We start from the raw sequence: 23,145 nt of genomic DNA on the forward strand, positions 1-23,145 counted from the left end.
CAATGTTTCCTTGGTTAACACCAATGATTGATCTTCCATTCATTTCAGCTAATCTACTAGCACACAATGCAACAGACAGCACAAAAGGTGCAAATAATAGGATATGTGAATAATAGGGTTCAGAGACATCCTTGAGAACAAATTTGAAGCCAGGCTCCATACCCTTTATGTCTCACATGCAATGTGTTGCACGTATTGCTAAAGTGGTCATCTCCCCCAATTCAGTCTATCCAAATCCAATCGAACATATAACGAATTTAACATTTCTGGTGACAGTGAATGTGATGCAAACCCATGAAAGCAACAGGAGGGTGATAACAGTTAAATAAGTAAACCATTGGTTGCATCTCACATACCTCACAGGGTCAAACTAACCAATTCTCAATACTTGCTTGACAAAATTATTAATCTCAGCTGCAACAAAGAAGTTTGATTACCTTGCCACACACACATGAACATCAGCTATTACTCATCCTCCCACATTGATATGTAGCTTTTGCCATCTGGAGGTGACACACACTTGTGTACAAATGCTGCAAGACACTCCTGTAGCTTGTTGCCGACCCCTTCAAAGGTACAAGCGTATTTGTGTTAGAAACACTTCCTGAGGCTGTAAGGCATTGAAGGATGCCAGCCAAACTCAGACGTGGACACAAGTATGAGTCAGTGCGGCAGCACTATCCATCAGCGATGCATGCATAGATGTGCTCGAAGGATGCTATGACTGGCATAAATCCCATTGTTGTCTTTGTCACTGACCTCATGAGAGTCAATCATAGAACATGAGATTGTCCGTAACATCACTGGCATTCATTCCAAAAAACTCAGAGATAAATAAATGCACTCAGGCTCCTAAACCCTAACCCTAAAGAGGCTCCTAAAACTCGTTTTTCTAGTGCAAAAACTCACTAAAAAAATTCATGCACTTTTTTACTTTTTTTGAAGCTCTTTTTTGCTTACCAAATGCTCAACTGATATGTACATCTCCATCAAGAATTGTCCTCAACTGATAGCATTTTCTCTGTAAATTTCAGAGGTACACGCCAGTTACATCTCATATTCACGATCTTTTCCTGGATTTCATGGTATAAATTATATATTTAACACAGTTACATTGTGTCGCATAGTTTTCACCATCAGTTTAATCAACGGACTAATAACTTAATGGTTCAATGTGAAAATTGTACCGTACAAAGACAAACATTGTTACTGAAAATCATCCATATGTCTTTAGAAAGCATAAAAGAGGCTACTCACATGTGCAATGGATGATAATTAGTATGTTCACACACAAAGGGATGTTCGAGTTCAATATCCAGCTCCATCGATTTTCATATGTGTGATTTACAGGAGGGAGTCCTGTATTGGCATGTACAATCTTAAACATTGAATCAACTGCCATTTGCATATGTCTAACTCACCAAAAATCTGAACAAGAGCATGATCCGCCTTTGAATTGGTGGAACCTATAAGGATCTCTAAGAACAAGTTCCCTACGAAAAACCATGCTAGCCAGCTTAAATACCAAATGGCAGTCTGCACAGACCCTAAGGTTCTTGAATATCCTTATTGTAGATCCTTCTGGAACAACGATAAGCCCATATGCCAATGCAAGCTTCTCGCTGTGGTTCCAAAGGTTTTGCTCTTTTTGCTCCTCATCCGTATCATGCAGTGCAGATGACGTATCAGCGATATAACCTACTTCCCTGAGCTTTAGCAAGATTTCATCTAACTTCGCGTAGATCTTTTCAGCATGCACATGACTATGGTCACCTATACCAAAGGTGCTCACCTCATTCTTCAGCTTAAGCCAGCTGCAGGCAGGTCTTTTGTTTAACTTGATGGTCTTCATGTGACTTCTTAATTTGTCAACATCTACCCATCTTGCATTTGTAGCATACAAGTTTGACAAAAGAACATAAGCTGAGTCATCAAATGGATCCAATTCAAGAAGATTCTTGGCTGCTTTCCTCCCAATATCCAGATTTTTGTGAGTTCTACTAGAAGACAGCAAACTCCTCCATATTAGATCATTTGGCAAGACTGGCATTTCTTCAATAAATTTCTCTGCCTCAGTAAATCGCCCTAAACGACCGAGGAGATCCACTATGCAAACACAATGTTTTATTCCAGGGGACACACCAAATGTAGAAGCCATAGATTTATAGTAATCAATACCCTTGTCTACTAGACCAGCATGACTACAAGCCGAGAGAAGAGCAACAAATGTTACATAGTCTGGCTTTCGCCCCATTGAGACCATGTGCTTGAACGTATCCTCAGCTTCCTTGAAATAACCATATCTTGCATAACCTGATATCAATGTATTCCAGCATTGCGTAGGTCGACTGGCAGGATCTGGAAGCATTTTCAACATATCATCCATCTTTCCACATTTCCCATACATATCCATTGCAGCATTAACAACATGACTATCTGAATCCAGACCACATTTCACACCCAGACCATGTAGCTGCATGCCTTCTTCTAATGATGCCAGGCTTGCACTGGATGACAAACATTCAGCTAGACAAACACGATCAAGTTTGTTTCCAGCATGCTGCATATCCATAAAGAGCTTTAGAGCTTCCTCTCCATGGCCATGCTGTCCATTAGCAGCTATCATGGCATTCCAGGAAATGGTACTTTTTCTGATGATTCGAAGGAATATATCAGTGCTAGATTCTAAATCACCACAGGTTGCATACATTGTGATCAGTGAGTTAGTAATGTACTCATCTGATAATAATCCAGTCTGTGTCATGTAAGCATGTAGGGGCATTCCATAGATACGCAAATCATCTAAAGATTTAAAAGATCCCTGTATATTTATCATTGTTATATAATTTGACTTTATCCCGGCATCCCTCATCCAAGAAAACACATGCATTGCCCTCGTACCATCCTCAAGCGCTGCGTAGCCCCCAATAAGAACATTGTAACTAACAACATCACAAGTGGGCATTGACTGAAATACTCTCTCGGCGTCTTCCATCGAATTGCATTTACTGTACATTGTGAGGAGAGAATTACCAACCAGTAGGTTGCTGTGAAGACTTCGTTGCAATATGATGGCATGAAGCATTCTGCCATCCATCAAGGCTCCAGGACTTTTACATGCTCCTAAAGCACTGGAAAATGTCATGTGGTTTGGTGGACCTTCATCAGTTTGAAGTAACTGACCCAATGTCTTCAATGCATCGATCGAGTTATCATTCTGCATGTAAGATGAAATCATAGTGTTCCATGATATTATATCCCTTCTGCTCATGTTCCAGAACAGAAACTCGGCATCATCCAATTTACCAGCAGAAGAATACATGTTAACCAGAGCATTGATAACAGGAATAGAAGAAAGCAGGCCACTCCTGAGACACAGAGAATGAATCCCACTTCCGTAGGCGACATGATCTAATGAGGCACAGACAGATATCAAGCTGCACAGAGTTGTCACATCAGGCCTTATTCCACCATGACGCATGTCTGAAAGTATCAGAAAGCATTTGCTGCAGACTCCTTCATGTGAGTACATCGATATCATCGCATTCCACGATATGGTGTCACGCTCCTCCATTCGATCAAAGAGCCTCTCTGCGTCTCGCACCCTCCCGAGGTTCCCAAACATGGTGATCAGAGAATTTGCCACAGAGACATGCGCCTGGAGGCCAGAGACCATGACATGGGCAGTGACCTGAATCCCGGCTGCCTCATCCTGGAGGGAACCACACAAGCTGACCACTGTGGCGAACGCATTCGCATTGCAGGTAACACCTTCTCTCCTCATCCGACAATAAGCTTGCAGTGCATCTTCCAAGTAACTGTTCGACGACAATGCCACCATCAGTGCCGTCCAAGACACGACGTTCCGCTCCGGCATTTCCCAGAACAGCCTCTGCGCATCCGACACGAGCCCACGGGACCCGTACAGGTGCAGGAGCGCCGTCCCGATGTAAACGTTCCCCATGAGGCCGGCCCTGTGTGTGAGCGCGTGGATGGCAGCGCCGCAGGCCGCGCCCTCCTCCCAGCCCCAGCGCTCGCCCGCCGTGACGAGGCTGGCGAGCGCGAAGCCGCTGAGCGGAACATCGCGATCCCGCATGTCCCGCAGCAGGCCGAAGGCCCTTCCATCGAAGCCGCAGCGCACGCATCCCGAGACGGCCGTGTACCATGAAGACGCGGTCCGGTGCGGCATCGCGTCGAACAGGTGGAGCGCCGCCGTGGGGGCGCGGGCGCGGGCGCGGCGGAAGTAGAAGGCGAGGAGGGTGTTGCAGTGGAACGCACCGAGCGGGAGCGCGCGGCGGATGACGACCGCATGGACGGCGCGGGCGATGAGCGGGTGGTCGGCGAGGTGGGAGAAGCCGGTCTGCGGGAACTGCGCGACCGCGGGGTGCGGGTGGCCCGCGAGCGGGTGGGCGGAAGCGCGCGGGGGCGAGGGAGGTGGCGGCGGGTCGAGGGGGCATGGCTCGGCGGCGGTGGAGAGGCGGCGCGCGGCGAGGCGTGACCGTGGCCGTGGCCGTGGCCGTGGCCGCGTGGTGGCGTAGCGGTGGCAGTAGTACTTGGCCAGTTTGGCGTTTTTTTCTTTGTTCTTTTCTGGGGACCAAGCTGGAAGAAGAAACAACAGCCAGTACCATGGGTGGCAATGGACTAAGTCGAGTCGGGTCGGGTCCTACGGTTTTCAGTTCTAACGAGAATGGATTCGAGGTAAAAACTGTCCCACGAACTCATCGGGTTAGTGGACCGATCCGAGTCGGGTTTGGTTCTATTTCATACCCGTGGTGTCATTGAAATCTGAGGTCATCCACCCACTCATCCCACGGTCGGACGACCCACAAGCTATAGTGTCACGTAGTCCACACCACTCGCAGACTCACTGGACCACTAGTACCTCCTTCGACACTTTGTATAAGCGTAAATAAGGTAGAGAGAGAGTAAACTCAGCTCAAGAGATGGACCAATTTCATTCTAGACCGAAATTATCGAATTTTGCTAATTTTTTTCTCTGGACAGAGTATATATTTGCAATGTTTGAAAACAGACGTATATATTTGTAATCTTTGGATTTAGGAAATACAAAAATAAAAAAGAAGCCTACTGCAAGTAGGCCCGTTTAGGCCCATCAACATTTGGGCCTCATCAGGTTCCTTACAAAAACCCTCAAAATGCGAGAAAAGAGAAGAGAAGAGCTCGCGACGAAGCCGAAAGAAAGCCCCAAACCCTCCGACCCCAAGCGCCCCCTCCAGCGACGCGACATGGCTGACGACCCCAGCGCCGGCGTCGGCGGCGGAGATGCGGACCGCATCGAGGTGAGCCATGGGGCAACCCTAAGCTTTTCCAGATTTCTCTGCGCCCGGCTTCGATCTACCCGTACTGACGCCTCAAGCCCTGCTGTTGGGTTTTTAGGGTTAGATGTGGGCTTTGAGCGGGGGGCGATTCGGTGGCGAGGCTCCACGGTTCCATGTATTCGAGTGGTGAGGACACGGTGGGCCTGGTCGGGTCGTGTAGCCTAGAGTCGCTTGGGGGAATTCCTCCGGATTCGTCGGTTTCGATCTTTACTGCGGTGCGAGTGGCTGCTTTTGGTAGCTTTCGCCTCCTGTGGTAGATTCGTTCGCCGACCTGTTGAGAGGACTGAGCAACCGGGGATGGTTTTGTTTTTGGTTTTGCTTTGTGGATATGGTGATCGCCTAGTGGAGCAAGAGTGGAATTGCTGAGAGGAAATTTGTGTCTGTTTAGTTTGGGATAGATAGATGGGGTCACCGGATTTGGTTACAGTGATACTGTGTGTTGTGGAGCTTATGGAGAACGCAGGGCTCTCAGTGGTGTTGACAGATCCAAAGCAATGGTTGAATAGCAGGTTTTGATTAGCCTCCTTTTATGACTTGGGATGTGCTGATTATGTTATTAGTGTTTTCTTTGTGTAAATACATTCCATCTGTAGTTTTTAATGTGTCAAAATTGTACGATGCAACACATGAATTCATAAAGGTACTTTGAACTTTGAAACTCAAAATTGAATGAGGAAGTGCAACTTTATTATATGCTGAAATGTGAACCTATGGTTTCTTAACCGTTCACCTGCACACTTGATGCACCTGTCCGAGTTACTTGATGGTGCCAAAAACTTATGTGCATGGAAGTACTGACCACAAGCCTTTCCTCTTTGATTGCTCATAAGTCAGATTTACTGGGGGTGTTTTGCATGTTTTTTCGTGGATTTATGCTCTTATTATTCAGGAAAATCTACTTTTCTTTTTGCTTGTCTTGTTTCTGTGTCAGTAAACTCAACCTAATACTGTCCTGTACTCCTATCTCTAGGGCGACACACATCCACGTGATGATGGGTTGTCAAAATCCAAGGATAGAGAAAAAGACAAAGATAGGGATCGTCGCAGGGACCGTGACAGAGATCGAGGAAGAGACAAGGATCGGGATAGGGACAGGGATCGGGACAGAGATAGGGATCGGGATCGCCACAGTAGGCATCACCGTGAAAGAAAGGAACACAGGGACCGTCCTGATGTTCATGATCATCACAGAGGCCGCGATTCTGAAAGGTATGTCTGTTTACATGCATTATTACACTACAGAAACAGTGCTGTTTGCAACTTGGTTCTTGTGGTACTGGATAGTGGATACATCACAAGTTATTCAATTATGTTTCTGGACATGCCAGATTGTTAGTGAGAGACTCACATGCATTATATTATGTATCAAGTTTTGATTTCTGGTGTACGTAACAACAAACAGGAGAAGAGACCGTGAAAGAGATGAGCCTCGGAGGCATCGTTCTCACTCACAGTCTCGTTCAAGGGGCAGGGATCGCAGATCTAGGTCTCGCTCTCGTTCAAGAAGGTATGAAAGCAAAGGTCCTGAATAATCCATTATTTACGTATTCAGATACGATAGACATTAATCCCCTCCCCCCTCATGATTATTACCATGTTGAAGTTGCCCATGTTAACGAGAGTTCCTATTCTGAAAAGGCAAATTGATATTTTTTTTTGACGTATGTTATGTTTATTTATTTTTTCTGCGTTTTTGTATGGACCCTTATTGCTTTGAAAAATTATTTGATCCATATGCATTTTTGAATAAGTATGGCTAATTGCTTTAATTAAGAGATGCCATCTATCCCTTTGTTAAATATAATCACTTATCTCATGTGGTATTCAATTTTCCATTTTATACTTCAGTTTCACACTAGTCACTGATACCCATTGTGTTGAAGCAGCAAGCGAGTTAGTGGATTTGATGCGCCACCCCTGCAAGCCATGGCTTCTACATTCCCTGTTATTCCAACCCCTAGTATGCTCTCATCAACTCAGTTAAATATTTATATTTTCATCTTTGCAGTTTTGTCTAGTTTATTTGTAGTTGTGACTTACCAACCATTCATTTCCAACACAATGCTATACTGTTGTTGCAACAATTGCCATCACTATAAGTTCCTAGCATATCACCAGTCCAGTACTAATTTTTTAACTTAGTATTGGTGAATACTAAATAATGTTGGACACCATAAAGTTTTGCAATGTCTGATGGGCATGTTCTTGGAGGTGCCATATCTCCAAACACCGCTTGCACCCCTAACTCCAATATGGAAGTGTTAAAAGATGCTTAGTGGGATCCACCTAAAACTGTCCACCTATAAGGTGAAAGAACAAGGAGATAGTAAAAAGGGATTATTTGTTGTAGACTTGCAGTATACAACTGCATATGAGATGCTTGGAGAGACACTTGTGCTGAAGGAATACCTTTAGAGAAATTACCGACAAGTGATTGCTTTCTCTCTATAAGCGCCCCTTAAGCATGTACTGGAGGCCCCTTAAGCATGTACTGGAGATGCTCTTGTATGTGTGATAATGTCTTCTGGTACAAATAAGTTAAGTTTTCATTTTATCATTACTTAATAACTGAAAACTGAGCAAAATTTTCTGCTTTTGTTCTTTTGTTGTTTGTCTTTTCTGTGTATGTGTATGGTAAGAAGGCAACCGTGTATGGTAAGAAGGCAATCTTGGGTCACTTGCCCCACTGCTGCCAATGGAATGAGCTGCCTACTGTAGCTTTAATGTACGAGGAGGAATCGGTGCTCTGGTTCGATATCGTCCTGATTTCATCTTCAACTAACGAGTACTATGATTGCTAGCTTCATGATTATTACATCTGTCTTTGCACATATGTTATTTGTTCTTTGACATGGAATACTGCATAGCTGGATCTGGATCTATTTCATATCCGGAGTGATGGCAGTTTTTGAGGAGCAATACCTTAGTTGCTAATTGATTATGCCTCCCACTAGAAATTTATTGATATATTGCAGGTCAGTTACCGGGCTCTTCTATTCCTGGCATGTTTCCGAACATGCTCCCTTTTGGTGTTGGTGTTGGTGGACAGGTGATTATTCCTTTCTTTAATGCCTTTAATATTGAAAGAACCTTTGCATTTTTTTTTTGTATTTATGTCTGGACTGGACTGTTTGTTGCTTTCTAACCGTATTCATTTGTTTGAATCAGTTCAATCCCCTTGTCATGCAGCCACAAGCAATGACGCAACAGGTATGACTTCTTTCGTTAATAATTGGCTGCAGGTATTGATAAACAATGTGCCAACATCTTTTCCTCTCAGGCTACTCGTCATGCTCGGCGTGTTTATGTCGGTGGCCTTCCTCCAAGTGCCAACGAACAGGTCCATATACTTGAAATCAGTTAATTTACAACTCTTATGCATATAATGTGCAACTGTTGGTTAAATTGGTTTTCTTTTCTGCAGTCAGTTGCAATATACTTTAATCAAGTCATGGCTGCTATTGGAGGAAATACTGCTGGTCCAGGTGATGCTGTTCTTAATGTCTACATAAACCATGACAAGAAATTTGCTTTTGTGGAAATGAGATCTGTTGAGGAAGCAAGCAATGCAATGGCCCTGGATGGCATTTTGTTTGAAGGGGCTCCAGTGAAGGTTAGAAGGCCAACCGACTATAACCCTTCCCTGGCAGCTGCCCTGGGCCCAAGCCAGCCAAGCCCCAATCTGAATCTTGCTGCTGTTGGCCTAACTCCAGGATCTGCTGGAGGCTTAGAAGGTCCAGATCGTATTTTTGTGGGCGGCCTTCCCTATTACTTCACAGAAGCTCAAGTTCGGGAGTTGCTTGAATCCTTTGGACCTCTTCGAGGATTTGATCTTGTGAAGGATAGGGAAACCGGTAACTCAAAGGGCTATGCATTCTGTGTCTACCAGGACCTTAGTGTCACTGACATTGCCTGTGCTGCTCTAAATGGTATCAAGATGGGAGACAAAACCCTTACTGTCAGACGAGCAAACCAGGGAGCATCGCAGCCCAGACCAGAGCAGGAAAGTATCCTATTGCAGGCACAGCAACAGGTGCAGTTACAGGTATGGACTAACTATTTAATTGTCATCCACGGCAACTATTTATTCTGTTATGCCGATTAGGTTGTATGTGTGCCATTGTTCTTGGGTCCTGTCCCTGAGATATGCTTTTTATTCAGAAACTTGTGTATCAAGTTGGAGCGCTCCCTACGAAGGTTGTTTGCCTCACCCAGGTGGTAAGTGCAGATGAATTGAATGATGATGAAGAGTACGAGGACATTATGGAAGACATGAGGCTAGAAGCAGGCAAATACGGTATGCATCAACTTCTCATCACTATATATCCTCTTTTTTTGGTTCTGTAGATTAGACTTTTAATCACCTGCTGAACCAGGTCTCATTTTTGCCTCCATTTTCTGCTTGTCTTTGTCACAAGTCTCTAAACATGCCATTTCAGACGCCTGTAGTTTTATTTATTTCTGTTAGTTGATTCTCCAAGGCATGCTTACTCATTTGTTATGTTGTTTAGTCGGTAATCACAAAAAAACTTTCTATCCTCAGGTAATTTGGTGAAAGTTGTGATCCCACGTCCTGACCCCAGTGGACAGCCAGTCGCAGGAGTTGGAAAGGTGAGCCTTGTGTTGTACGCTTGTACAACTTGTGAGGTTCAAACTCTGTGATGCATTTGTATTCTATTGAATTATTTCTGATGCATTAGTTCTCCGTTGCAGGTGTTCCTGGAATATGCAGACATCGACGGCGCCGCCAAAGCAAAGGCAGCATTGCATGGAAGGAAATTTGGTGGGAACCCAGTGGTTGCGGTCTGCTATCCCGAGGACAAGTTTGCCAATGAGGAATACGATGGATAAATGCTATCCCTTTCTACCTACCAATAACATTTGTCTTTTTGCCAGCAACGATGAGCGGATTTATCCTCCTAAGCTGAAACCGTCTTGTTAGCCCTGGATTAATGTGGAGCCAGCAGGCAGTTATGATTCGTCTTGATGAATGATGAGCTTGGGTTCTTCGCTTCTTTTGTTTCTGGTTTCCCTATTCTTGTTTCCTTTGAATTTCTTGTTAAGCCAGGTCCTCCACAGCTCCAACCCTGTGTACAGCAAGGGGAAGGTGCCCATATGTCATTGTGCAGTACGTCGATTTCAGCCCTGCCCTACCCATCCTAAAGGCCGATCCTTATGACCGCGCCATTGCTACTTTCTGGGCAGCCTACATTGACAAGGTATATCTATTATTATCTTTATTTGTATACACTAGTTGCAGGTTTCTTCATAGGCTACGCGTTAATTCTTCTAGAGGTAAAAGGTTGAGGAAAAAAATAATATAGAAAATAGTAATCGTCCATGTATGCCATGCCTAGGATGGCTGTTTCCACTGTCGGGTCGGGTCCTTTTGGGTTTTAGACTCGACAGGTGGGTTTGGGGGGGGGGGGGGGGACACCTCACAGAGTCACAGGGCCATTAGGGCCCTAATCGGATTCGGGGTCGGGTTGTGTTTGCCTCCGCAGCTCTGAAACCACCTTCAACTGCACCCCTCTTAGCCTATGTTAGCCTAGCCCATCCTCCTCCCCGCCTGAGCTGTGATGTGGCAAGACAGCTCACTCAATTTTGCCCGTGGGCCATATGCAGGAAGGCCAGAATACCCTGGTTATCTTTTTTGTGGGCCGCACAAAATCAACTAGCATGTGGGGATCTAAAATTTCAATAAGTAGTCTCTTTTGTCACGTCAAGAGCTTTGGCGTGACTCCCGACTTAGTCACGCCAAGCAGCCTGGCGTGACCGAGGTGCCACGCTGGTGGTCGTCCGACGTCGTGACATGCGGCGTGTCGACGTGGCAGACCTGTCGTGCCAGGCGGGCTGGCGCGACTTCAGTCACACCACTCGCTTTGGCGTGACAGCACCATACAGGGGGTGCCGTGGCGTAACAAGCAATCATGTCCAACTTTTGCCCTCGTTATCCCTTCGCAGCGGAAGTAAGGGGATCTCCCAGAAGGTTCACAAAGTACGTTTCGCTTTCCGTAGTTGCACAACGGAGGATCCGCAACACGTGTATTCCTCAATTCCCACTTCTCTTTATCCGTCAGTTTTGGCGGATTTGGTGGAGGAACCCAACGAACAAACTTGTCATATGGCTTCGGATATTGACTAAATCGTTTCACCTTTAGAATCCTCAGGTCATACATCTCAGGCCCATCAATCCATTGGAAGAAGTATCACATCTCCTACTCCCACAAATTATTAAAACGTCAAGTCAACAAAAGTAATGCCATATGCTTCTACCCTAACCCATAACAAATATATACTCACACGATAATCCGGGCACATGTAGTAAGCACGACTAGCAATATCTTCGTGTAGCGATTGAAGAACCACGGCAGCCTTACCACAGTCACACGTCAGGACGGGGAGGGCGGGGGGAACGGGGGCACCTTTGCAACAGACATCGGGATACTTCTTATCGATAAGTGCCCACTTTTGCTTACGCCATAAATTGGAAGTCATACCGTAAAACTGCACGAATACAAATTCTACACATTATACATTTTAATATGATTCAAATTCATTTCAACAATTCAAAAATACTTGTATACACACAAGAATATGCATTGCTCATATACATTAAGTGTAACTATATGTATTTCAATTTCCTACACTCAAACAATTGCATGCAACAAATTTCACACAATATATATACATTATTATACATACATAGCACGATATATGAGCTCCGATCTAGATCGAAACGTACAAATTTCATAGATCAACAAAATCATAGTCTAAACCCTAACTACCTAAGAACTAACAATGTAAACCAAAAACAACAAAAATAATTGGAGGGATTAGAGGAGCTACCTTCCTAGAACACTTCCCCCTCAAATCCCCTTCGAATTGGGCCCGAAATCGGCGGAGATTGGAGGGAGGGGGCGTCGGCGGTGAGTTTGGCGTCTGTGCTGGTTGCGCTTGGGTGAGGAGGAAGAAGGGCTGGTGGGGAGAGAAGGGCCAGGGTGCCTCCCTGTATGGCGCTGTGTCACGCCAAAGCGGGTGGCGTGACCGGAGTCGTGCCAGCCCGCCTGGTGCGACAAAGGTCTGCCACGTCAGCACGTCGTGTGTCACGGCGTCGGGCGACCGCCAGCGTGGCACCTCGGTCACACCAGGCTGCTTGGCGTGACTAAGTCGGGAGTCACGCCAAAGCTCTTGGCGTGACAAAAGGGACTACTTCCTGAAATTTTAGATCCCCACGTGCTGTTATTAAAATATTAGTATTAAATAGACTAAAAAAATTTGCCACAGGTGGGGTACCTATTCGTCTCCTATCTCTTGGCATGGTTCCTGTTAGAAATCAGTGATCCAAGTCAGACAATTGCCGAGCAACTGACCAAGCGATTGCATATGCCTATTTATTAGATGTTTGTTCGGGAGGGGTGTTTCCTAAACAGACACCTAAGTGATCGAGAATAGAAGAAGAAGAAGAAGATCAGAGGTGAGAGATGGCAATAATGAACTTATCTTTGATTGCCACTACTCTTCTTCATGTCTTGCACTAGGAATGCGGTCGTCTCCCTAACTTCACACGTCGTCGCTGTGGTCCTCGCTTCAATCCCGGCGGTGCCTAGCGACGCCACCATGCTCTGGATTGCGGCCACCATGGCCGCCACTCCCATGGACATGGTTTGTCGAGGCATGCGCCCGTCTCATCGCCCTCCGGTTGACAGGCATCGTGTCGGCTCGAGCCACCCGTCTCTAACTTTGCCCTCGATTGACGTCGGCGACCTCACCCCTTCACGTGCCTACGACTTCTGTCCCATCCATGGCTTCGCGTCATTCATGTACTCACCGACCGTGAGCATGCCCAACTTGTCGCCCCTGGAAGTTGACGTTCTCATTGACATCGCCTCAGAGTTGCCCTAGCTGACACCTGCACATGTCGCCCCGACGACGCTTGGGCTGAGCTGCCTTGGCTAACTTGCCTTCACAGTGGTGTGCTGCATTAGCAGCGGCACACCCGCCTCCGGCCATGCCACTTCGGCAATCAGTGACGTTTCGCCGCCGACGGCACTTGACCCGACTATGGGCGCCATGGCTACTCGCTGTAGCCACAGACTCCTACTTTGTCGCCGTAGCCACAGACTCAGTCAATGCCGTCGCGGCCTCAGATGGGTTTTCCCCTTCGCTCAGTGCAGGCCATAGCAACAGCAACCCCCTCCCTCGACGAGAGGACCTCAATGACCTCCATGGCGGTCGCATCGTCGACTCTGCCTTCTACATCGACCCGCCTCCTCCGTTGTTTTGCAACCGTAACGGTGAATCGGCGCCCTGGCCTCCACCCGGGATCTTGGTCTCCGTCGGCTGTGGGCTTCAGAAGTGGGGCCTCCAATGTCGGTGGCTCCAGCTACCTCTCCTCCGACGATGAGGAGTACACGCAGCGCTGAGCAGTGCAATAGCGCAACAGCAGAGTAGGCGTGGTGGTGCGACAGCGTAGAGGAGCATAGGTGCGGCGACCGGGACATGGAAACCCTAACCCTCGTCATCAACCCGCCCCTTTTATTGCCGCAGTGCTCGCTTCCGCCTGGGCCGGTTGAAAGGCCTCGAAGGCCTAGGCCTAGGTTGCCTGACCTGTGCCTCCCCGTCCCTGATCGCATGGGCCCAAAGGCAAGGTGCTTAGCCCCCTCGTGCCATCGCCATCAATTGAAGCCACATGCCATTTTTCAAACCCCTGGGGTTTCTAACAAATTGCAAGATGATCCACTACCAGTACGTGTATTAGTACTTGTCATATTTAGACCCTTAAGTTTACTGTAATTATATCTAGTACTGTTTACTGTTGTAATTTAGCATTCCAAACATTGTTTTTCTGGAATATTATGTAATATTCAATGTGTTTGCTTCATGCAATCTCTATAACATGCTATTTTATTTATGACCGTGTTATTTTTTTGCAAATGAGATCATTTTCTTGCAAAATTACATACTAATTAACTTTAATTAAGCTCAAAGAGCTCTTATGCCCAAACGTACCTAATTCAAGTAGAATTAAAATACAAAATCAAATTAAGTGATTACCTCAATTTAATATTTGTGAAACACAATGTACTGAAACTATGACATCTGCTGTATATTTGCAGATTAGCCATCATTACTGTGAGATCTATATTTTGTCATCTTAACTTAATGACTACCTTCAACGTGTTCTTTCAAATATTATATTTAACATAACACAAGGTAATAGAAATATAGACATTTACTGACAAATGTCGGATTATACCTCCTGCTACTGTGAGATTTACACCACATTTGATGATTATCTTCAACGTGTTAGTTATATAATTTTAGATGTACATAATGTAATAGTGCCTAGGTTCCTTAATCCCTAAGTTTTCTAGATTATTTCTAAAATGTCTTTCTCTTTTAATATACTCCTACCTACCATCGAGGACATATTCTTTCATATATTTTTTTTCATCTATCGAACAACCGTGGCGTGTTCATGACTTAACTTTGTCTCGATGCAAGATTCACGATGATGCCACATGCACTCTTCCTTCCTATGTTTTTGAGACTAAACTGTGAAACCGTTTGACACGCTTCTAAAGTGTGACTCACCATCACCTGCTTACACCTTAAGCAAGCCTCAAGATGTCGATACGTGTACTCCATCTTACGATCTTGACCGTCGGTAAGTCTCTCCTACTCTCGATCCCTCGGGCCACCTTGGCACTTGCACCGACATCCCTTTCGCTTGACTTTGTCAACATATCGGATGCCTTTTCATGCTTTGCATACCCTCCACGTGCACAACTAGTATCACCTTTGACTCCGCCCAGCCTTCTTGATCGTCTGGCACCAAGCATGCCGCTTAGCCCTGATCATCATACTATCGACTGTCAAGTTGTATTTATCAGCTGCACATGATAAGATAAGCAAAACATGTATCTCTAACTCCATTATAGATCAGTCAAAATCAAAATTCTCAGTCGAATTGCTCATCTCAGAAAAATTGTGAACACCAGATGTTCCGGTGTGAACAGTCTTTGATCATGGAAAACCTTCTAATGAAGCCTCCGGTGTGTACAAAGCTCATCACCGGATCATTCGATGAGTTCAACTGCACCATACACCCTATTTTGCAACCTCTCTGGAACAAATAGTTTGACGAAACATCCGGTGTTAACATCTTCAAACACCGGACCATTTGGTGTGCAGTGCAGCTACAGACACTCCATTTTGCACAACTTTTGAAAATAGTCCAATATGCATTTTGTTTGAACAACAGATCATCCAGTGTTTACATCAATTTTTGCATTTGAACTGAAATGCTCCGGTGTGAACTTCTCTGAACATCGGATCAGCGGTCACCTCTCTACACACCAGACCATCCGGTGAGTACATTTTTCCTGAACTCAGAGATAAAAATGATAACTCTATTTTTCTCTGCAACTTTGATTAGTCATAATCATAATTACAATACATGTACATGCTCATATAATCCCACAAATCATCAAACCAAATTAACAACCTTATCAATCACTTATTGCAAATAGATTAATATATATTCCAACTTAATTTATCACCGTACGTGCATCACAACAGGAGAAGATGCCGATAGCCAACAGGTGCCCCATGTGAATGAGACCGTCAGTCCTTGCCTGCCGAAGAGGCCAGGGCAGCAGGGCCAGCATGTCTGTCCATGGCGTGGACCTCTACCGCAGCAGTTTGGCATGAAGGCTTGCTGGGTGCATCTCCGTCGACGGCCACGGCGGTGCCAACGTACTCGACAACGCAAATATCACTCCCATGTGGGTTGGGAGCAGGACGGCAGCGCGAGAGAGCTGCCGGCTTGGCTGGAGGACCAGGCCGGGGCGCGATGTGGCCTAGGCAGGTCTGCGGCGGTTCGCGGCAGTGCGGGCGCGCCGGAGTGGCCGCGTGGCCCAGGTGGAGAGTGGGCTGGCGCGGGAGCTGAAGCGAGCGGGTCCAGTGGAGCGGTACGAGGCTGAGTCAGTCACCACTCGTGTGCTGCCATCGGCAAAATAAAGAACAGTAGACCGGTGAACTGATCTATTTTTTTTAAGAGAAAAATAGATGAAAAATTAGGGTTTCATGAACCTTTTAGGGATACTTTGATGTGCATCTTGCGAACCTACTCATGTAATGAAGATTAAATTCTAGTAAGTTTTCTCTGTTTCATCGTTTCACGGTGATTTTTAGTGAGTTGTTCAATTGTTGTGATTTGTCTTTTGATGTATCCAAAATCATCTTAAAGTATCAAGGTAACTCTTTGAATTTTTTTTGCAGTGGGTTCTCTGTTGCAGGTGTTCTTGGACTATGCAGACATCGACGGCGCCGCCAAAGTAAAGGAGGCATTGCATGGAAAGAAACTGGGTAAATTGGTTTTATGTCATCGAAAAATGCACATTTTAGAAATTTACCAACGAACTACAATAGTACATTTTAATATCATTGAAAGTTGTTTCCGTTTAGATATATACCACTCCGTCCACTTTTCACGTTAACAACATAAAATCTAAACATTTTGCCCCTACGGCCAACATGACCGATTGAGAAGGCACATGTCAATCCCCTTCCATTTTCTAGATCCAATCTCACTTCTCTGGTCTTTGGTTGTGTTGCGACAGGGATGAACAGCCGTGCTCTCGTGTTCTCCTTCGGCAGGGACGAACAAGCTCGATCTATGCTTAGTATTCAGCAGGCAAAGATGACATTTCACATCAGCCAAAGTGATGAAAAAAATGCAAAAAATGAAAAAACGGTAACAAAAGTGGACGGAGTGGTATATATTTAAACAGAGGGAACTTTTGAATTGTTATAGTCGAATGATAAATTCCTAAAACGTACATCTTTCCACGGCATGAAACCAATTTTTCCAACGAAATTTGGTGAGAACCCAGTGGTTGCGGTCTGCTATCCCGAAGACAACTTTACCAATGAGGAATACCATGGATAAATGTTATCCCTCTCTATCTATCAATAGCAGTAACCTTTTTGCCACCAACGATGAACGGATTTATCCTCCTAAGTGAAACCGTCTTGTTAACCCTGGATTAATGTGGAACCAGCAGGCAGTTATGATTCATCTTGATGAATGATGAGCTTGGGCTCTTCGCTTCTTCTGTTTCCGGTTTCCCTATCCTTGTCTCCTTTGAATTTCTTGGTATGGGCAACTGGCTGGCTGTCGCAGTGGATAAGTTTGGGATGGCTGAAAAGGTCACATCACGAAGATGGTGGTTTTAAATAATATTGTTCATGCCTTGTGTATCACTAATGATATTTATGTGACGCGTAGCTTGATAAGACAGGCAACCTTAGCTTGATAAGAATGGCAACCATAGCTTGACAAAGATCAACTGGTGGCGAACAGGCCAGACATATCATAGGATGACGGAGACGACGGTCTGCTGGTGGTGTTCGTGACCGTGGTAACATGCGGCGCCAGCTCATGATGCAGTTTATTTATTTGAGGGCAGTTTCTAAATCGGCAGGTGCGCGGATATTTGAATTACGTGTGCGGGTTTTAAAGTATGGATCTAGCGTGGAGATACACCATGGACTGAATTGAGAGGTACAGATAGAAAAAAATGGACTTTTTAATTGTATTTGGAGTAATTCAGTTGGAAAAGCTCAGAGAATCATAACCTAACAGCAAATTGAGAAAACAGTGATCAGGCAGTGACAGTGATTTTCTTAATATCAAATAGACAATCATAAGTAACGTGGATGGTCGATTGAGCTAGTTTTTTATCAAGTGACGTTCAACAGGGAGTGGTTCCCTTTCGTACAAGTCCAGTGAGTCAGGTATGTGTCAGGATTGAAGAATGCACTGTTACAAGTGAAGTTATGGAAGATGGAGTTCTAAGAATAGCAGTGTCTTTTAAGTAACAACTCTCACGTAGCAGCGAAGATGACAACATAAGTCCAGTATATATTGAGGTTCGTGTATGATGGCTTTAAAGTGGTGATATATTTATTAAGGTGAAGTTTGTTAAATATATGTTGAATATTACTGTGTAATTCTGGTTACGTTGAGATTTAAAATTGTAATTAGCGGTATAAGTTAGTCAAACTCTCATAACCCATCATTCTCATAATATGAGAGGACCACCATTGTAATTAGCATGTCGACGTAGCGATAGACTCGTAGGGATGCCAATGGTATTACTAAGATAATGGATGATCGGTGTTGAAACTGTGTGGAGCAACACCTATAGTAAAGCTTCAGAAATATAGGCTTCAGTGAACCTGTTAAAAAAACATCACACCTCTACTGTGGTCTTACATGTTCGTCTCGGCATATCCACACCACTGTGTGGGCTGATTTTCTAATTAATAGCGAAGATGGTGATAGGCTGACTAGTTATTGTATATCAAACGCATTTGCGTGTCCTCATGGTGACGTTGGGGGAAAATGGGAATGACCTGATAACTTGTTAAGAAAACAATACTGAAATCATGCAAGCTTGAAATATGTACGATATTTATTTGAAATTAGAAGACGTGATCCAAAAGAAAAGGCAAACCATATTACACTAGTTTAGGTGAACAAATGAAATCAGAGGACGAGATCCAAAAAAAAAAAGGCAAACCATACTACAGTAGTTGAGGTTTGTTTGAACAAAAATGAAATTAGAGGACATGATCCAAAAGAAAAGGCAAACCATATTACAGTAGTTGAGCTTTGTTTGAACAAATGAAATTAGAGGACGTGATCCAAAAGAAAAGGCAAACCATACTACAGTAGTTGAGGTTTGCTTGAGCAAATGAAATTAGAGGATGTGATCGAAAAGGCAAACCATATTATAGTAGTTGAGGTTAGCAACTGAAAAAAGAAATGGATAATGCAGGGCTTAACGGTAAATGCATGCCAACCAATGCTTAATCTGACAACAAAACCCTATGTATTCATCGAAGATCAAAATTGAGGAAAAATATATGAACGCTGTATGTCCTAATCGTTCTGTGACCACTGATCACCTCAAGGTGATGAAATCAAACAGGTAAACACTACTGCCGTAATGGGAAAAAAATCAAATACCTTCCTAGAGGAATAATATGTTCTCGTCTAGACATTTATAGTAGTCACAAGAAGGATAAAGATTGTTATTAAGTGCTACGTGTGTCCTGCAATGACAAAGGAATTAAAGTTGTAATGACAAAATTATGATTAGATATGCATTGCAGTAGATTACTTCGCATAGTGAATGATTATTACTACGGAGTAGTAAGTTAAAGCTACTAGTCGTCACCCCTTGCAGTTCCACAGGCTAGCAAATAAGTTGCTATAAACTTATTTGCTAGCTAAGTAGGTTGAACATTTATCATGATGAACACTTGATTTTATAGCAACTAATTTACTGAAGATCTGGAGATTTTGATTTTATAGCAACTTATTTACTGAAGATGTGGAGATTTCCAACCATGACCTCGACCACCACAGCTATAACAGACTGAATTTCGAAGAGAAATAACCTTATCAAAACAGACAAACCGTAGGGAGTAGCAAAATCATTTACTCTGGGACTACAAGGAGGTTTTAATAACGACAACCTAAATCAAAACAAACAAACCGCGCGATATAGGAGTAATATGGTTGGTGGTAGTTGTGCATCTTTAACTGGTGAATGAGAGCAAGATATATATATCTTTGTACGTCAGTACGTGCATGCATCAACACCAAATTAAAGTGTATATAGACGATGTCAAAAACTAATTGGGCAACGTTAGATGCCAGTCTACCACAGCTGAGAAGGTATATTCAGTAAACAGAGATAAATATAAGAATTACGAAGTTAACATTCCCACTTGGATGTGATCATAATTTCTCCTTGTGTCTGAATTATATTGTTCTATTCAAATATATCTTTGTGTTTTAGCACCCCTCGTTAATGCAACTAGATAAATTGGCCCGCGCAATTACACGGATATACATTTAATAATCTGTGAATGTACTCCCTCTGTTCATAGATGTATTACGTTTTGGATATCGATAAGGTCTCCGGTTTGCAAATTTGTCTGATACTTTTATATTAAAATTATAAAAAAACTTATGGAATTTCTATTTATGAAAATATTTTTTCATAACAAATGCAATAATACTATGTACACATATGACCCATCCAAATAATAGTTCTTAAATCGAATGGTACACGGTTTATAGGATGTAGCAGACTTATGAACAGAGAGAGTAATACCACACGTTCTCAATTCGTTTTACCTTATGCGCAAATATTTTAGGGGGAACAATTATTGGAAATTATATTTTCAACACTATACGTAAAGAAGAATGACAAATAGCGATTCTGATCTCCTAGAGATCCATCCTTTTGCCCTTGTTCATCCGACTAAGTTAGCAAATAAAATTACCTTGTAACCCTTACACCCGATCTAAAAGTTAGTACCTGGCGTACTTAAGCACCTTTGAGTTGGTACCTTTGACTGTGGATCATGGGATTCCAATAAATCAACGGTTAGCATGTAACATCACTTTTGCATACACTATGAAATCTCTCAACGTCGTGGACATGGCCGGTTGGCGTCTTTGCTCTATAAGAGTAGCGACAAGGCTGTGATTCTTCTGCTCTGTTGTAAGTCTTCCTTTCGATCTCTTGTCTCTAGCTTCGGTTTGTCACTAGCCATTAATTTATGTTTCTCCCATGACATTATTCCTCAAGCTAGCTAGTAGTTTCTCTGTGATCTGTTTCTAGATCTTTTTTCTTCACTCTTCATTTCCAGTGTTTTGTACAGTACTTCTTCTGCAGCTAATACATACTTCCAGATGGCCGATTGGAGCATGGAACCAGCTGCAGTATGGGTCCCTAGCGAATTTCAGCTGGCCAATTGGACCATGGAACCAGCGGTATGGTCTCCTGACCTCCCTGCTGATCAGATATTTGGTAGCTGGCTGCAAACATCTGTCGCTAGCTCTAGCGGAGAGCAGCTGGTCGAGTATGCAGCAGCCACACAGAATAATGATCCGATTCATGTGTTCGAGGAAGCAGCGCACGAGTTCGAGACTGATATCAACATGATGAAAATGAAGATGCATACGTACCCTGCAAGCTTCCGAGCTCTCGGTGAACAGTATACCGCCCCGACGATGGTGGCCATCGGCCCTTACCACCACGGCCGGGATCGCCTGAAGCAGGCGGAGACGGCGAAGCATGTGGCTGCCTACCACTGCATCAGGGAGTCAGGCCACTCAGTCCAGGAGATGTACGATGCGGTCGTCTCGGTCGCGCACTACGCCCGCAGCCTCTACGACCAGGCCGCGGTGGCCGGTATCGGCGACGACGACTTTCTACCGATGATGTTCTACGACGCTTGCTTCTTGGTGCAGTACATGCTTACGTGTACTCCCACCGGATTTGCCGAGATGGATCCGGCATTGCGCAGCTTCCTAGACTCCAACGACAACGACATCTACCATGACATCATGCTGCTTGAGAACCAGCTCCCATGGCGGGTGGTCGAGGCCGTCATGAGGTTCAGGCCCGTGCCTCTGGAGGGCTTCATTACTTGCTTGAAAGGCTGTCTGCAAGACCGAAAGGTTCCCGAAGAAGAGCCTTTTGTCTTGGATGAAAGCTACGAACCACCGCATCTCCTTGGCCTCCTCCGGTTCTACATTGTAGGAAGAAGAAGCAACACCAAGCTGCCCACCCCACCCGAAACCGACTCAGTATCAGTTTCTGGAATAAGCAACACCAAGCGGCCCCCCCAGCCCCAAACCGAGTCGATATCATTTTCTGTTAGTGCCATCGAGCTTGCCGAAATCGGCATCACGCTCGCAGCCAACAACAAAACAACAGAGCTCATCCACATGGGCGTCAAGAAGAAAGGGCCCATCTTCGCCGAGCTCTCCCTGGCGCCGCTGACCCTGGACGATGCACGTGCAAGCTACCTCGTCAACATGGCGGCTCTCGAGCTATGCACGATCCCACATTTCCAAGACGCTGAAGACGAAGAGTCTGCTGTCTGCTCGTACCTCCTCCTCCTCGACATGTTCGTGGATAGGGAGAACGACGTGCATGAACTGCGAACAAAGCATCTCCTGCAAGGAGGAGGAGGGCTCACCAACAAGGAGGCGCTCGACTTCTTCGCGAGCCTTCCGGGCCTGCGCCTCGGATCCTGCTATGTCCGCATCATGGAAGAGATTGAGAAGTACAGGGTGAAGAGGCGGATGTGGATCACGGTGCACGCGTTTCTTTACAAGAACATAAGAACCATCGTCATGGCCATCTCCGCCATTGGTGCACTTGTCGCTATCTTTGGGACGCTCAGGTCTCTCAAGGTCCATGTCCATTGATCTACGATTCTGTGAGATGTTTTACGTTTTAAGTGTTTAATTTCCTTTGTAATCAAAATTCCCTGTATCTGAATGCCATTTGCAGTAAAATGTTGGCTCCATGTTAATCTTCTGATTCTCTAGTTTGTTGTAACAGTGTTATATATTTGTCGGTTGGCTATCACTGCTACAGAAAGAATCATCGCTTTATAGCATAAATCGGTAGTGATAAGCTTAAGAACTGATACTAATATTCATTATCATTATCGGTTTATGACTTCAACCGTCAATGATAGTTTGCATTACTGTCAGTTCTTAGCTTCAACCTGCTGATTGATATACCTTACCATTGATACTCAATTCTGAAAAAAAATCAAAATTGAAACAGGCACTAATTAACTAAGCTTTATATTACTATTCTAGAATCATCTGTTTAAATCATACTAGCTAAGTGTTCGTATGATGCAACGAAAATACAAATATTGAACACGGTCACATCAAACACAAACTTAAGGTACG

At 44.5% G+C, this 23,145-nt stretch overlaps 3 protein-coding genes across 3 annotated transcripts; 2 read left to right on the forward strand and 1 right to left on the reverse strand.

Annotated features, from left to right (window-relative positions):
• Positions 1-1,283: 1,283 nt before the first annotated feature.
• On the reverse strand, positions 1,284-4,655 carry LOC133887276 (pentatricopeptide repeat-containing protein At3g24000, mitochondrial). Its single transcript, XM_062327216.1, has one exon. It carries the CDS (start codon positions 4,187-4,189, stop codon positions 1,418-1,420), a length of 2,772 nt encoding a protein of 923 aa, XP_062183200.1. The 5' UTR covers positions 4,190-4,655; the 3' UTR covers positions 1,284-1,417.
• Positions 4,656-5,173: 518 nt separating this feature from the next.
• Positions 5,174-10,357, forward strand: LOC133886595 (splicing factor U2af large subunit B-like). Its single transcript, XM_062326301.1, has 11 exons — positions 5,174-5,300; positions 6,310-6,548; positions 6,742-6,846; positions 7,226-7,299; positions 8,315-8,388; positions 8,508-8,549; positions 8,620-8,679; positions 8,764-9,384; positions 9,501-9,636; positions 9,883-9,950; positions 10,053-10,357. The coding sequence occupies exons 1-11, from the start codon at positions 5,247-5,249 to the stop codon at positions 10,188-10,190; spliced, it is 1,611 nt and encodes a 536-aa protein (XP_062182285.1). The 5' UTR covers positions 5,174-5,246; the 3' UTR covers positions 10,191-10,357.
• A 10,489-nt stretch (positions 10,358-20,846) lies between these two features.
• On the forward strand, positions 20,847-22,792 carry LOC133887017 (UPF0481 protein At3g47200-like). Its single transcript, XM_062326925.1, has 2 exons — positions 20,847-20,929; positions 21,121-22,792. Exon 2 carries the CDS (start codon positions 21,121-21,123, stop codon positions 22,645-22,647), a length of 1,527 nt encoding a protein of 508 aa, XP_062182909.1. The 5' UTR covers positions 20,847-20,929; the 3' UTR covers positions 22,648-22,792.
• Positions 22,793-23,145: the final 353 nt, after the last annotated feature.

The sequence above is a fragment of the Phragmites australis genome, chromosome 12, assembly GCF_958298935.1.
Source record: "Phragmites australis chromosome 12, lpPhrAust1.1, whole genome shotgun sequence".
Lineage (NCBI taxonomy): Eukaryota > Viridiplantae > Streptophyta > Magnoliopsida > Poales > Poaceae > Phragmites > Phragmites australis.